This window comes from Sprattus sprattus (genome assembly GCF_963457725.1).
Source record: "Sprattus sprattus genome assembly, chromosome: 20".
Classification (NCBI taxonomy): Eukaryota; Metazoa; Chordata; class Actinopteri; order Clupeiformes; family Clupeidae; genus Sprattus; species Sprattus sprattus.
This window is the reverse complement of record NC_137918.1, coordinates 3,459,802-3,472,293: the sequence shown is the minus strand read 5'-3', so window position 1 is coordinate 3,472,293 and position 12,492 is coordinate 3,459,802. Positions and strand designations below refer to the sequence as shown.

General features: G+C 44.6%; 1 protein-coding gene across 2 annotated transcripts; it reads right to left on the bottom strand.

Moving 5' to 3' along the window:
• Positions 1-3,978: 3,978 nt before the first annotated feature.
• Positions 3,979-12,059, bottom strand: ilf2 (interleukin enhancer binding factor 2). Of its 2 annotated transcripts, XM_080859698.1 has the most exons (15): positions 11,927-12,059; positions 11,427-11,486; positions 11,278-11,320; positions 10,312-10,416; positions 9,454-9,531; positions 9,237-9,339; positions 8,658-8,723; positions 8,204-8,320; positions 7,914-7,992; positions 7,706-7,793; positions 7,019-7,080; positions 6,701-6,815; positions 5,252-5,342; positions 4,657-4,846; positions 3,979-4,254 (listed from the first exon to the last, which is right to left on the bottom strand). In XM_080859698.1, the coding sequence occupies exons 1-14, from the start codon at positions 11,929-11,931 to the stop codon at positions 4,695-4,697; spliced, it is 1,164 nt and encodes a 387-aa protein (XP_080715824.1). In that variant the 5' UTR covers positions 11,932-12,059; the 3' UTR covers positions 3,979-4,254; positions 4,657-4,694. The 2 variants fall into 2 exon arrangements, with proteins under 2 accessions (XP_080715824.1, XP_080715823.1); XM_080859697.1 differs by having other exon boundaries at positions 3,979-4,846.
• Positions 12,060-12,492: the final 433 nt, after the last annotated feature.

Below are 12,492 nucleotides of genomic sequence, written 5' to 3'. Positions count from 1 at the left end.
GTGAGCCACAACAGAGTTATATTTGAGTGTTGAAATAGAACCGGGGTCCTAGTGAGGCACCTTGGTTCTTTGCCATAACTGGACTTGAGTGCAAAATCTGAGAGAAACAGGATCTCCAGCTCATCTGACACGGAACCCTCAAAAAGTAGATGCAGCAGAACTGGGGTGGGTTTCTGCAGGGCAGTTGCTGTCAAGCAGGGGAGACCACACTGGTACCCAGGGGAGACCACATGGGGTCCCAGTTACCACTGAACTATCTGCATCTCCCTTGGACAAGAAAGCTTCTTCAGTCGTCTTGTTGTTATGAGTGGGATTGGTGTTCAGAAACCTTCCCCAGATCTGAACCCTGCACACAGAAAACAGGGTGGTGATGTGATATCATCCCTCTCTCTCTCTCTCTCTCATCGCTCTCTCTGTCTCTCTCTCTCTTCTTCCTCTTCTCTCTGTCTCTTTCTCTTATTCCAAGAGGGAAATGTCTAGTGTGTGTTGGATAGTCTCTGTCCAGAAGGCAGATATTGCAGGACTGGATGAGGAACAGACCTGGGTCAAACCCGAGCCATAGTCAGACTCTATCTGGCTTTAATCTCCATCTCAGACATCTTGTGCCTGGCCAGCAGAATTTGTGGCCTTTTTCCCCAGTTAAACCTGGTACAGCTCTTACTTTAGATACTACACAAATATCTAACTAGACTGGAGCATTTATTTAGACTGAGGAGTTTTTTTAAAGATTGGAAGACCTAACTTACCTCTACAGTCTAGTTGTATCCCTGTAACCTGCATGCTTTTTAAACTGACGCTTACCAATGCAAGCTCATGCTTAATTACCATAGCGACCGTCAGGCTTTTTACTTCATTCTTTTTCTGTTTGGGACAAATGATGCAACATTTGATGGCTTCACCGCTTGCACACACGCACACTCTATCTCTCACACACAGCTTGATGTGGACACACAAACTTGATCTCTCTCTCTCTCTAAGACACAAACAAACCTCTGCAGCTTGTGTGGTGGACTCATCTGAAATCAGTGTTCTTTGTCAGGTTTGGCTTTTTTCGTTTCACTTCAAGCTAACACCCTGTATCGTCTGGCCTGCTGATCCTCTGCACATGGCCATAGCTGTGGGAGTTTGTGTGTGTGTGTGTGTGTGTGTGTGTGTGAGAGAGAGAGGAAGGAGGAGGAGGAAGAGGAAGTCACAGACCTGCAGAACCTGGCTGGACATCAGAGTTGTGCCATGACCCTGCAGCTTTTCCTTTACCACTACCAAGCCAACACACACAAACATACACACATACATACACACACACACACACACACACACACGCGCGCGCGCGCTCAAACACACATCCACCCTGATCTGGTTCTGATCCAGGTTCGGACCGGTGCCACTCTAGAGCCTCCTGCTCTCTGGGATAGCACTTTACAAAAACAGAAAAAATGAACAAAAATAAATATATTGACGTAGAAAAAAAGCACAAAGGACTACTCTCTCTTCCACTGTGAAGGACTTCAGCCAAGAACAAGGACTATTGGTGGAGATCCATTAGGACACCTGGTGGAGGACTTCTGTTGAGGTGCAGATACACATCCTTTATTTCACATCTGGGTTCTCGAGGACACAACAAACCTTTGGACATCTTTGTAAACCCTTTTCTCTCTTCTTTCTCTCTCTCTCTCTTTTATCATTTAAGATCAGTTGATCTCTCACTCTCTTTCTCTTATTGTCTTTTATCTTCTGTTTTATGCTTGCCTTGAACAGGTTACTATTAAAGGTATTTGGAGAAGCGTGTTACTCTTCACCAACAGAGCAGACCTTGAAATGATGGACCTTTCCCAAGCAGGTTTGAGGTGCTGGTTGCGTGGCTAAGTGATCTTAGATTAAAACGGCTCAATGGTGCCCTTGGACAGGGCCTACATTTTCACCCGTCAGCAAAAAAAGACAAGATGGTGGAAAATGGAACGGACTCATTCTCTACTAACCTCTCTGCCTCAACTCTACTCTCAAACATGGCCTCTGAAGACAAGCACTGATATACAGTCTTGTAGAAGTCCGAGACAACTAAACTTATAAACATTCATAAAAACACCACTACAGTTTCTTTGTTTATTGGTTCATCTGTTGTTGTTTTTTTTTCTCCAACAAGAACATATTTTGGTGTGTGTTTCTGTGCATACAGACTGAGTGAACTCTGCCAAGTTCGTTTGGTTTTTGGCTTTAGAAGCTGAGTGTAGACAGAAACACCTGTAGTTGTAGTGTGCCGTTAGCACAGAGGCTACTGTGCTGTCCTGGACAGAGCACTGGTAGGTGGCTTAGGGTGTTTCTCTCTCTGTAGCGCTGCAGAGCTGCTAGCCGTGTGTTCTAATAACCGCACTGTGATGACGTTGACCTCCCATACGGTAACAAAAACACTCTTCTGCAGCAAACAACTGATTGAAGTACATGGGTCATAGAACACTGAAAAATTACTGTGTAATTTAAATTCAAGATGAAAAACCTTATTACACTTAGTTTTATTATGTACATACAATCTATTACTACTCAGTTACTTGTTATTAATATTATATGGATTGTTATGATGACCATTGATGTTATTATAATATTGCTACTATTATCACTATTATCATTACAATTAAATGTTATTTCAATTACGATCATGGATAATCTATTCAGTATTCAAAGGGGTGTTTCAAATGTGAAGAGAATTTAATATATGGAGACTTTCTTTTTCTTTCAATGCTGCTACTTAGACCTTGTAGGACGGTCAGGGGTAAAGAGATTGACTTGGAGTGGAGACATCGATCTCTGCACTTGCACTTGCATGCAAAGAAGAACAAAAAATAAAAATGAAATCAGCTTTCTCGCTGAAGACCAAAAGAGATCTTCCACTGCAATCCTGAACACAGATGACTCTTTTTTTTTCCCCCTACTGGATGGGCACATTATAAGTATCAGATGGGAGCAGGCTGTGGTTGGCGTCCGGCTGGGGTCTAGTAGCTATAGATCCTGGCCTTATCCTTCCCCGAAGCAGCTTTTGCAGGGCCAGCAGAATGATGTTCTGGGGAGTTCGTTAAACCCTTAGCGGTTTCCCCAATTGTTAAGAGGATAGCTTCCCAGAAATCTGTGATGTAGCAAAAACTATCCCATGCTTATTGTTTTGTTTATTTCTTCTTCTTTTCATGGACTACATCATATTTCCAGAGATTACACAGAGGAACTGCAAAATCACCACACTTTCTGAATCTCTATGTTCATGTTATACATAATATATTGTGGTGATATTTACTTTCTCTCGTTTGGCCATTTGATACAGTGCCACGGTACTGGGAAAATTGACTTTCCTTCCCCCCCCCCACTTTAGTCATCCCAAGACACACAGCAATAGGGTAGCCATGGAACAGCTAGTCACCGTCTGAACCCTTAAGACCAGAGGGCGACTGAACGGGTTGCGTCTGAGCAAATCACCGGGAGATTTGTTAGCACAGTGTTAACACACTTTCTTCGTGTTTTCTTTCTGATTTTGGTCTCTTCTCTTCTCTGGCCATGTAGGTGTACAGATGTGTGTATGCTAGTGCAAAAGAACAGAGAAGGCTCACTGTGATGTGGATTATCTAACACAGAATGTAACACTGTCAACGTTGTAAACATTTTCTAATTATTACAAAGCTATTTTAGCGAGTTTAAACGTGTGTCTGGATGTCTTTCTTGTTGCCATACTCACTGCCCATCTGCTGGTTATGTAAAAAAAAAAAAGTTGGGGCTAGCTAGAGACAAGCACAATCAGGCTTTAACTGAGGCAAGACGTAAATGTGATGCAAGTGCATCATCCGTGTGCTGTGTAAGTCTGGCACCTTGTGGTCAGATATGATACCACATCTAATTCTTACATCAGTCACTACTGATACCTTTTACTAGTGTATGGTAATAACATACAATAAAATGGCAGACAGGACAAACACTTGTACTTAAAAAAGGGTTTAATAAATCTGAAAGTAAAAACCACTTTATACTTGTACACATCACATGGGGAACCTCAATGACCTCTTTAGGGTAGAGAGAGGGAGAGAGATTGTGGGTAAAAGAAAGGCTAAGCAATCAAAGGACCAATCATAATCATCCCTTTGTCCGAGGCCCTTTGGTCCAATCGATGAGGGCTTTTAAGGGGGGAGGGAGTGGGCTTAGAGAAAAACAAAATCACCTCTAAATAAAATACACAAGAGTGGCTTGGCCAATAATAAAAACAAGACCAGACCAGATGACCTGGAAGAGAAAGCAGAGAGAGTTTCTATCAGTGATCGTCTTAATTCACTGAAACTCAGTCAAAGACAGCTTTGAAAACACAAGCACAAAGTGGCTGTCAAATACAATAACCTTTAAATGTGGACAATTAACATTCAGAAAATTCTGCAAACACATCCATGGCAACAGAGAGTGAGAAACAGTCCCAACAGTCATAGGAGCAGACTTGTCTTGCAAAGAGGACGTGTGACTGAGTAACACCGGTGTGGGTTCAAACAAGGAATCAAAGTCATCCAACAGGAGCAGCTAAACTGCCTTGCACTGTTCAAAAGGTGCTCGCTTCAATCACAGGTCTACTCCTTACTCCAGTGGGTGTGGGGGGGGGGGGGGGATGGGGGGGTGGTGGTCATGGTTCTCTCTTACACATATAGGGGTGGGTGAGGGCGTGTAGGGACGCCCACTTATTCCTGAGTCTCCATGCTCTCGTCTTCTCCGTCCCCTCCCTCGTCCAGCGCCTCGTCCTCCTCCTCCTTCCTCTCCGGGGGCTTCTCATAGGCCTTCTCTGAGGGGGTGACGATGACGCCGTCCCACGTGGACATCTCTGAGGCCAGGTCTACAGACACGGAGGGAGAGAGAAAGAAAGAAAGAAAAGAAAGGAGAGAGCGAGAAAGAAAGAAAGAAAGAGGAGCAGCAGACACAGAGAGAGAGAGGGAGAGAGAGAGAGAGGAGCAGACACAGAGACAGAAAGAGAGAAAGAGAGAGACGAATAACATACATTAATGAAAGAAGGGGTAGTTGCAGGAACAGGAGGTCACTTACAGCAACACAGCAAATTGTGCTCATTGGTGGAGAACAAAACATCTGATTATGTAAAAACAACATATGAAATGAAAACACAGATGACAAAAGGCTTCAACAACAAAATACATTTAGGTGCATTCAAGCATACATGTTTACAGCTGTGTGTTTGTGTGAGAGAAAAAGAAAGAAAAATACAAAAGAGGGGGATTCTACTTACAGCTGGCATCTCCCTCCAGGCCAAGGATCTTTCGGTAACCTCCATGAGACAAAACTCTCACCAACGTCTGGGCCGTGAAACACACCATATCCTACACACAGAGAGATTTTTTTACATTAACACCTAATTTACCTGTCTTTGATCACCCCATTCACTAGTAACCGAAAATACAGTACAATGATACAGCGATGGCATAAGCTGCTCTACCGTAAGACATTCTAATTATCTATGTGTTAAGTCATCTTGGGCTACTGCATTAGCCAATTACATCTCAGCGCTGTTCAATCATGGAACTCAATAGCGGAGCTGCTCTGACCACAGACCCCATTAGACACAGTAATTATAAGTGTGTACCGCACCAGCTCACGACCTCATATCACACCACAGCATCTTATGGCAATTATGACTCCTACAGCAGCAACAGCAGCAGCACCTCCACATCTCTAAGCTCATCTCAGCGTCATGGAAACCACTGCATCTCTCAGTAATTATGAGACACCAGCTCCTTATGAAGCACCAGCTCACAGCTGAATGGAGCCATGGAAATGATGGCATTGTGTGTGTGTGTGTGTGTGTGTGTGTGTGTGTATAGCTAAATATTCACTTAATACACAGATTGCCACCCTGACATCCCAATGCCATACCTAAAGGTAAAACAGAACAGAAAACAACACAGAGGCTGTGTTCATTTACCACCTACTTTACGAAGAACACTGCAATACAGTGCGGAGTGCGCACTACGCACTTACATCTGTATTGCACTCCGTCGCTGATTAGTGTCGTCTCAAATGGAACACTGGCGGACGCAAATGTACGAACCTTTTACCCATAAATCTGTGCGCCTGCTTCCTCCTGCCAACTGGAAATTTTAAACAAAGATGGCAGACCAAACTACGCTTACGGCCGTGTTTTGTATGTAAGTGTTCATCTTCTGGCGTTTTCTCGCTTAGATTTTTCAAACATTACCAAGAAATAGACACTGTACTATCAGATAACACAGTTATTGTAATCAGCAAAAAATGAAGTGATTTGCGAGGCGTCAGTAAGCCAACTTTCCAAACTGAGAAGCTGGCGAAAGGGCTCCACCTCTTCCGCTACGTAGCCAAGATGATCGAGAAGTCACCTTCGTTTCACACTGCATTTTTTGACCGTTTTCAGTGATCAATCCGGATACTTTCAATGCCCTGAATGTTGCTGGTTCTGCCAGTGTGAACGCCCAAAGCAGTAGGGCGCAAGTAGGTAGTAATAGACACGGCCAGAGAGCGACCAAGTAGAGACAGAGACAGTAGAGACCCAGTAGAGGCAGAGAGCTGAGCTGCAACGGAACAAGTGTTCAGCAAATTTGACTTGCGTTGGCGCAACACCCTTTCCAAACAGCCCTCGTTCCATTATGATGGATCTTTCTACCGCTTCTTATTCAGAGCCGTGAGGTCAGAGGCCAAGGGTTACCTGCTGCTCCAGGGTCATCACTGTGTGCACCCGGAAGTTTCCGCTCTCGCAGGGGTCTGTGATGCCCACGGAACCTGGCAGGAAGAGCCCTGCAGCCAGCATCTGGAGACAGCGCCTACGCACGTGCACACACACACACACACACACACACACACACACACACACACACAAAACAATGTGTCAATGGGTTATGCAAACAAGTACTGCCGCGTGTGTGTGTGGGAGTGTGTGTGTGTCAGTCATGTACACTGGGCCAAGTGAGGCTTCCGGAGCTTTAAATGTTTAACGGGTGGATGTTAAATGTTTAAGGGAGTTTACCTGTAGGCTACATTGAGAGGAAGGGGTTGCCTGGATGGGTTATTCATGACCGCAGAGTGACCCTGCAGAGGAGAGCAAGCAGACAAGTCAGTGGGGAAGAACATCTGATCAGTTTAGGAAACTAGTGTTACAAAGCAGAGTGAATCACACACACACACGCACAAGCGCATACGCACTGACGCACACACACAACTACACACACATGCATGCACACACATGTGTATCAGCAGTTAAGGAAACTAGTGTTACAGGGCAGTGAATCTCACACACGCACGCACGCATGCACATACTCACGCACGCACGTACGCTGGACGCAAGCATGCACACATACGTGTATCAGCAGTTAATGGAACTAGTGTTACAGAGCAGAATGAATCAGAACATCTCGCACTGAAATCACAACTAGAGATCAAATACCAATACTACACTTTACAAAGAGTCACTACCCCAGCTCTTGGTGATTCAGAACTGCAGTTCTTAGGAATTCAGAACAATGACTCAGAGATAACCAATCTCCTAATGAGCCAGAACTATAGTCCTCAGGAAACCAGAACCACTACAGAACCAACAGCTCCTCAGACTGAGGCAGAACTCCAGCTGCGTTGCTGCGTCTGGAGAACTACGGGAACACACACACACACACACACACACACACACACACACACACACACACACACTCTCTCTCACCAGCAGGTCCAGGATCCAGGGAGTCAGGGGCTCAAAGCCTGGGAACCGCACCCTCAGGTCCTTCAGCAACCGGATCAGCACCTTTACACTAACAGACACACACACACACACACAAAGGGAGGTTAGGGTGTGAATTTAAACAGGGCGATGGGGGAAAGGGAGGACTGATAATGAAAAGATGAAGGACTGATAATTCCTCTGAACTCACGTTGACTGGGAGGCGTTCTCCTCAAACCAGCGGGCGTGACGGATGGCAGCTAGAGCACTCTGGAGCACCTTAATGTCCACTGAGAGAGAGAAAGAAAAGATGAGTCGATACAGCAGAATAATGGTGAGGTTGGTTTTGTTTATACAGTGATCAGTGTTTTGTAAGTGTTTGTGTGTGTGTGTGTGTGTGTGTGTGTGTGTGTGTGTTAGTGAAAAAATGTGTGAGGATGGTTTTGGGTATACAGTGATTAGTGTTTTGTAAGTGTGTGTGTGATGCATGTTTTTACATACGGTGGAGCTCGGGGTCCAGTTTGCGCAGGTTGGGTGGCACTGTGGTGATGAGGATCTTCACTGTGGCATCGGCAGAGCTGATCTCAAAGCCTGTCTCATTGGTCAGCATCGACAGAACTAACACACACACACACACACACACACACACACACACACACACACACGACCTGAGTAACATCGGCACCACTTCTCTTTAGTTTAATTTAACCCAAGGGTCTGCTCACAAATGCATCGCATTCATGGGGCCAGACTGGATTTGGGCAACCGGAATGGGATGATGACAGCAGAGGAATGTACAAATACTGAGAGAGGGGCAGAGAGAGAGAGAGAAAGGGAGAGAGAGAGAGAGAGGGAGAGAGGGCAAGAGAAAGGGAGTAAGAGAGAGAGTAAGAGAGACAGAGTAAGAGAGAGAGAGAGAGAGAGAGAGATAGAGAGAAAGAACAAAAAGACACACCTTCGGCTGGATCCTGTGTGCGCAGTGTCTCCACCACTTTGTTGCCCAAAGCTGCCACTGCTTCCACTGAATCATAAACACACATACACACACAGTGAAGACTTTTTCTTCATTAACTTCCCATCAGCCTAACTGAATTAGTGCACTAGAATGCTTTACTCACACATAGGCAAGATCAGTGTAACCTCTTTAGTGCACTAGTATGCTTTACTCACACATAGGCAAGATCAGTGTAACCTCATTAGTGCACTAGTATGCTTTACTCACACATAGTCAAGATCAGTGTAACCTCTTTAGTGCACTAGTATGCTTTACTCACACATAGGCAAGATCAGTGTAACCTCTTTAGTGCACTAGTATGCTTTACTCACACATAGGCAAGATCAGTGCAACCTCATTAGTGCACTAGTATGCTTTACTCACACATAGGCAAGATCAGTGTAACCTCATTAGTGCACTAGTATGCTTTACTCACACGTAGGCAAGATCAGTGTTACCTCATTAGTGCACTAGTATGCTTCACTCACAGGTAGGCAGGATCAGTGTAACCCCATTAGTGCACTAGAATGCTTTACTCACACGTAGGCAGGATCTTCAAGATGACCACCAGGTCTGCCACGTTATGCCCCTGTGTCATGGTGCCCTTCTTGTAGGACCCAACCTGGCGCACCTCTTCGATTTGCTACATGAAAAGAAAACATACTTCCTGATGACTTCACATCTCTGATTGGCTATACAGAGTTCAGACAGCAAATCAGCGTACAGATCTTGTCTTCGTTTTCAGGAGGAGACTCACCACTTCAAAGGTTCCCGGGGCAACGATGAGGTTGTCAATGACGTTGTTGATCTTGGTAACCAAAGACAAGATGGAGGACTGTGCGGAGGGAGAAATGTACACATTAGAGCCGTCGCTCACAGTCGAGAGCTGGACCGTGGCTAACACACCAGACTCAGTGTAGCAGCTATGGATCAGCTCAGACACTTTTCAATGGGCTCATTTGCATACAATTTCAATCCAATTCCTCGCCAGTTACAGAAAGTCCAAAAGATTCACGCCTCGTGCCACTTAGAACCAACTTCCACTGATCTTCGTATGTCATATGAACGCATCATTGATGAGAACCTCGAGGACAGGTGTATTATCTGATTGAGTATTTTTTACCGGAGCATCTGCCTACATGCCCACAATAGAGAAGGTGAAGGCATATTTATCTGCTGTTTGTAGAACCACACGGTCAGCATGTTCACAGGAACAACCCAGAAAGCCATCATAAAGACAGCTTAAGCATGCATACCTGTCCAGCATATATGGCTCTAACACAGGCATTTAAAGCATAGTCACTTCAAATAATTTTATATGGTCAGAAGACATCATTAGAATGACCAGAACACATGAGGCCGTGACAGAGCCACTGTCTGCACGCTCACCTGTTCTGCTCAACCTGTGTGGTGCTAACTAAGAGTGTTAGCACATGTACCTGCTCACCATAACAGGCACACGGTCAGCATGGTCACCTGTCCAACCTGTGTGGCCATGACAGACACTATGTGCATGGTCGACTGTCCAACCTCTGTGGACGTAGCAGACATACTGTAATCATGATCACCTGTTCTACCTTTAAGGCCGTAACAGCTACACCGTCATCATGCTCACCTGTTCAGCGGGAGTGGGGCTGAGGTCCTGGTTCCTCTTGAGGAGGCACTCGCTGAAGGAGGTCTCGTCTGGGGCGGGCTTCACCCTCGGAAAGGCCATCTCACACTGCACATGACACACAAACATACACACACTCATACTCCTTTTCTACCAAGGCAGCTCAAGGACTGGTTCGTGTTTCAATAGCCAAAGATACATTTCTTATACTCTTTGCCTTCCTATTTTGGAGAAAAAGCTTAGTTTCTGGTGTTTGACTATTGCTTTGCGGTAGGTCAGTATTCCACATAAAATGTCTGTGTTGCTTATTGTTACTTTGACCTTTCCCTGAGCTGGAGTTTTTAGGGTTTTTTTAAATAAAATATTTGGTTTGTTTGTGTCCTGCTGAGGCAGGAGAATGGAATACTGTTCATGTTCTCCAAACCCCAGACAGAGACATAACTAGTGGCAACACATGTTACACCAGGGTGAAAATTCCAGTATCTTCCACATCCATCTGACAATTATCAGTAGGAGCATGATCATGTAATGCTGGGAAGCATTAGCACTTGATCCCTTAAATCTGTTTAAGTCAAGTCTCAATTCTTCTCCCTGAAATCTGCCAGAAGTCACTTGTTCTGTTTCAACCAGCAGTCTCCCCAGGGTGTAATTTAGCACTGCCTGCATGCCTCACTCCCTGGATCCTTAGATGGTCTTGTTTTGTACTCAGACTCCCACTGCCACAGCTTTAGACTACTGCTGATGTAGAAGTACAAAATAAATGCAAAGTGGTTCCAATACAGATTGAACTGAATTTCATAAATAATGGTTGTGAGCTTGTTTCTTTGCAGCAGTGACGAACTCCTCTGTACGCCGCGACCTCTTAACCTCGTATAACTGAACTGTTACACAGCAAGCCCTTGTAATGTTACCTATGCCATGACAAGCTACTGTCTGCTACAAGTCTAATGTTACACAGTGATGACTTACCACATAGAAATCGAAGGGGATGTGGGGGACAAACGGCCGGTACCTGGAAGAGGGAATCGCGTTAAGATATTTGAGACGACTGAGACTGGTAGGCCTATTCCTTCCAACTGCAATGGCCGTGTAAACACTGATGACCGGTCATTACTCACCCCTGCACAAGACCTCCACGGGACCCGAACCGGCCACCCCGGCCTCTGCCCCGATCGCCTCTGTTGGGTTGTTAGTAAAAAAAGATATAAACAGTCAAGGGTACAGTTTGGCTTCACATATGATGTAAAAAAAAAAAATGCACATGCACCTTTGCAGATATGCAAACACGCCTGCAACCATAAGCAGCCACATTAGGAGAGCTAAAGTAACGTTGGCATATCTAGACAGCTTATTTGGGAAGAGGATGTTAGCGATTCAACAGACACAAGTGAACAGTCATACATGTTTCTTTTTTAACATATAATGTGCCCGTTTCTCGACAAAGCTATATCTTACAAGCTAAGCCTTTGACGAAACGACAAAGGTTTGCTAACCTGTTCATTAGCAGCTACGTTACCTATGCTAGCTACGAAACTGTCACACTAATAAATCAACCGTAATTTGAGCCCAAACGAAATAATCCTCTGTCATTTAGGAAGATACATATGCTTGTAACTACCTCATTGCGTACGACGTTTTGACTGTCTGAAGATATAAATGCAGAGAAACAACCAGCTTTCTCAGCCGGTCAGCTCATTCATTCGAACCTACGGAACGAGCAAGCAAGCGCAGAACTAGCAAGCTTAGCAGTGTGAAGCCAGCAACAATATCAGAAATTTGACTGCCGCTGCCACTCCTTTTTTCAGAATAAAAGTCAAGAATCAGTGTTGAGGCGAGTCTTTAACAAACTGTATGTGCTATCAAATGTGTACATTAAACGTAAGTGCGGGGAAATACAAACTAAACTAGAAAAATGCCTTTCTTAAACACAAAGAACCTATAAGTGTTGTTCAGCTGAAAAAAGTAATTTGTTTCTCCCCCAAAAAATTGGGAAGTGACAAATCCCAAATTTGATCTACAAGAGAAAGGTGTTTGGACATCTGCATGAGTCACTCCACCTGCCTGAGACTGAGAGTTGAAAATAGGCTATAAAAAATGAATACACAATAATTGCCTACTGATGAACTTTACATTTTGAAATAAAATGAAATCCTCATAACTGGGTTTTGTAAATGCATAATTGTA

Excerpts from the sequence above, each read along its gene's own strand:
- ilf2 (XM_080859697.1), bottom strand. Across the intron at positions 9,532-10,311 it reads GCCCCACTCCCGCTGAACAG|TCCTCCATCTTGTCTTTGGT; the intron begins GTGAGCATGATG and ends CCCTCCGCACAG. Across the intron at positions 8,724-9,236 it reads CTTGAAGATCCTGCCTACGT|TGGAAGCAGTGGCAGCTTTG; the intron begins GTGAGTAAAGCA and ends TTTATGATTCAG.